The sequence below is a fragment of the Cornus florida genome, unplaced genomic scaffold (genome assembly GCF_030987335.1).
Source record: "Cornus florida cultivar Cherokee Brave unplaced genomic scaffold, ASM3098733v1 CherokeeBrave_3.0.0_Hap2_Chr05, whole genome shotgun sequence".
In the NCBI taxonomy this organism is placed as follows: domain Eukaryota; kingdom Viridiplantae; phylum Streptophyta; class Magnoliopsida; order Cornales; family Cornaceae; genus Cornus; species Cornus florida.
Window position 1 is genome coordinate 99,719,989 of NW_026775575.1, and position 2,334 is coordinate 99,722,322.

Genomic DNA, 2,334 nt, shown 5'->3' on the forward strand with positions numbered 1-2,334 from the left:
GAAAATACAGCGCTGAGACAAACCCAAATTACCATAATTTAAATGATTCAATGATTGAGAGTGTGTGTTCCACCATGTGGCTTCACTGTTTGAACCTGAACGCTCATACATCTATTAGATATTTAGAATTTCTCCTGTTTTTGGAGTGGGATGGAATGGAAGCGCCAAAGCAATAAAATTTAAATAATTCGTAAAAATAAAAACAAGAATGGATGAATGCAAGAGCTAGCACACTCGTTGCTCAAGTGATATCAATTTTAAAGAATTGTGAGGTAAGTAAATCAAGCTAACAAGTGAGAACTGAGAAGATCCAAAACACGTAAATAAATGTTGAATCATTGAATGACAAGATCCAAATAAAATGCAAAGATCTATGAACCACCAACTCACTCCATTTTGGTAGGGTCAGCAATTATCATTCATTATTTGATTGTCCTCCCACACAAATTTCAATTAAAACTACTACGGTAATCATTAGGGGAAAACAAATTTTTAGTGAATTGTTTAACTTAAACTAATTCTTTACACATTTCATTTCTTAAATCGAAAAAGAAAAAACATTTTAACCACTGGATCGAATAAAAATATACAAAATTGTTGTTATTTTGTTCTTCAATATTTATTTTGATATATATAATTTTTTTTTTTTTTAGCATATATACATACATTATACATATCAACCTCAACCATCTCCAACTAACCCACCAAACAAAACCCAGAAAACGCAAAAGCCCACTACAATTTACAAACCGATAATCGGCGAGTACTCGCCGTTGAAATCCGAAGCGGCCCAAACCGGCTCGTTGAACCCGCACTGCATATCGTCGGGTATGAATCGAGTCCGACAGAGCGGACACGTGTTCTGATCGTGGTCCATCCAACGGTCCAGACAGCTCCGGTGGAATATGTGCCGGCAATTCGTCAGCTGCCTGACCTCATCGCCGCTCTCGAATTCGTACAGACACACCGCGCAGCTCTCCGGCGGGTCCACCAGGTCCGAGAACCTAACGACGGGCAGGAGCTCCCGGAGCCGAACCGCCGATACTGAGGGAAACCCGGACAAGTTTTCGGGTCGATCCGGATATGCAATGTCGGGCTCGAGAAAATCGCCGAGACCCAGAGAACGAAAAAGGGTCGAAATGAGCTTTCTGATGAAGCCCAGAACGGTAAGAGTGTGGAGGACAAGTTTTGGAAGAAGGAGCTCTGTGTAACCAACTGGAAAACCCATGGCTGTTCAGAGAGAGAAAAGGGTATACAATATAATTATCTATCAACTTCTATATAGATGGTTGTGTATATATATATATATATATAGAGAGAGAGAGAGAGAGAGAGAGAGAGAGAGAGAGGTGTAGTTGCGAATTTGGTTTGGGACTCTTGGTGTGCTTGTGTAGTGTTTCTTGGTTTATATAAGCAGAGTGTGGAAGGAAAGGACGAGAGATGTAAGTTTGGCTTCTAGAGAGAGAAAGAGTTAGAGAGAGAGAGAGGTGGGGGGCAGGGACTGTTATATGGAGGCGTGAAATGTGTTGTAATGTCACTAATGGGCCTATTGTTTTGCAAGAATGACAGTGAAGGGACGTAACACATTGAACAATTGGGCTAAACTTTTCTTTATTTTTTATCACTTATTATATTCTAATTCTTGGACTTTTGTACAGTTGGGCTGTATTAATTTCAAATTATAAACTAGTTACTAAATTTAAATGTAGTTTTTGTAAAGTGAACAAGGTCCACTATTACTTGGGACCTTGGTCATTTAAAAGTAATAAAAGTGACAGTACTAGCTAGGACCTGGGTCGTTTATGTCTGATGATGATGGTTTTTTTTTATTGAAGATTTATCAAAGGCAATTATTGTGTCAAGGAAAAATTAATTCTAGATTGTGTGTGTATATATTTATTTGTGATTAGACCACATTTATACTCGTCAATAGGAATGACTTATTATCTGGGATTGGAGTCAGGTCATATATATATATACATATTAATGGACTTGTTTGGGTCGAGGAACACGTGCTCCATGATTATGTCAATCAAAAGAAAATTGGATGAAATTTAATCAGTTTGAATTGAATTATACTGATTTGTAAAGGAAAAATGAAGTGGGTAAAAATTAATAAATATCAACCAGCATGTGATGGGACCAAAAGAAAAAAAGTTCATTTGCATTGCAATGTCATGTACATGGAATCAAGTACCAGTGTCAAAAATAATAATAATAATAAAAAAAAAAAAAAAAATCAAGTACCAGTATTGGTTCCACCAATTAATCATCACAAGCCCACCCAAAACAAAAGAAAAGAGAAAAAAGAAAAAGAAAAAAAGAAGAAGAATT

The 2,334-nt window shown here is 36.9% G+C and overlaps 1 protein-coding gene across 1 annotated transcript; it reads right to left on the reverse strand.

The window, feature by feature from the left end:
* Positions 1-576: 576 nt before the first annotated feature.
* On the reverse strand, positions 577-1,480 carry LOC132307941 (brassinosteroid-responsive RING protein 1-like). The gene has a single exon (XM_059805843.1). It carries the CDS (start codon positions 1,226-1,228, stop codon positions 743-745), a length of 486 nt encoding a protein of 161 aa, XP_059661826.1. The 5' UTR covers positions 1,229-1,480; the 3' UTR covers positions 577-742.
* Positions 1,481-2,334: the final 854 nt, after the last annotated feature.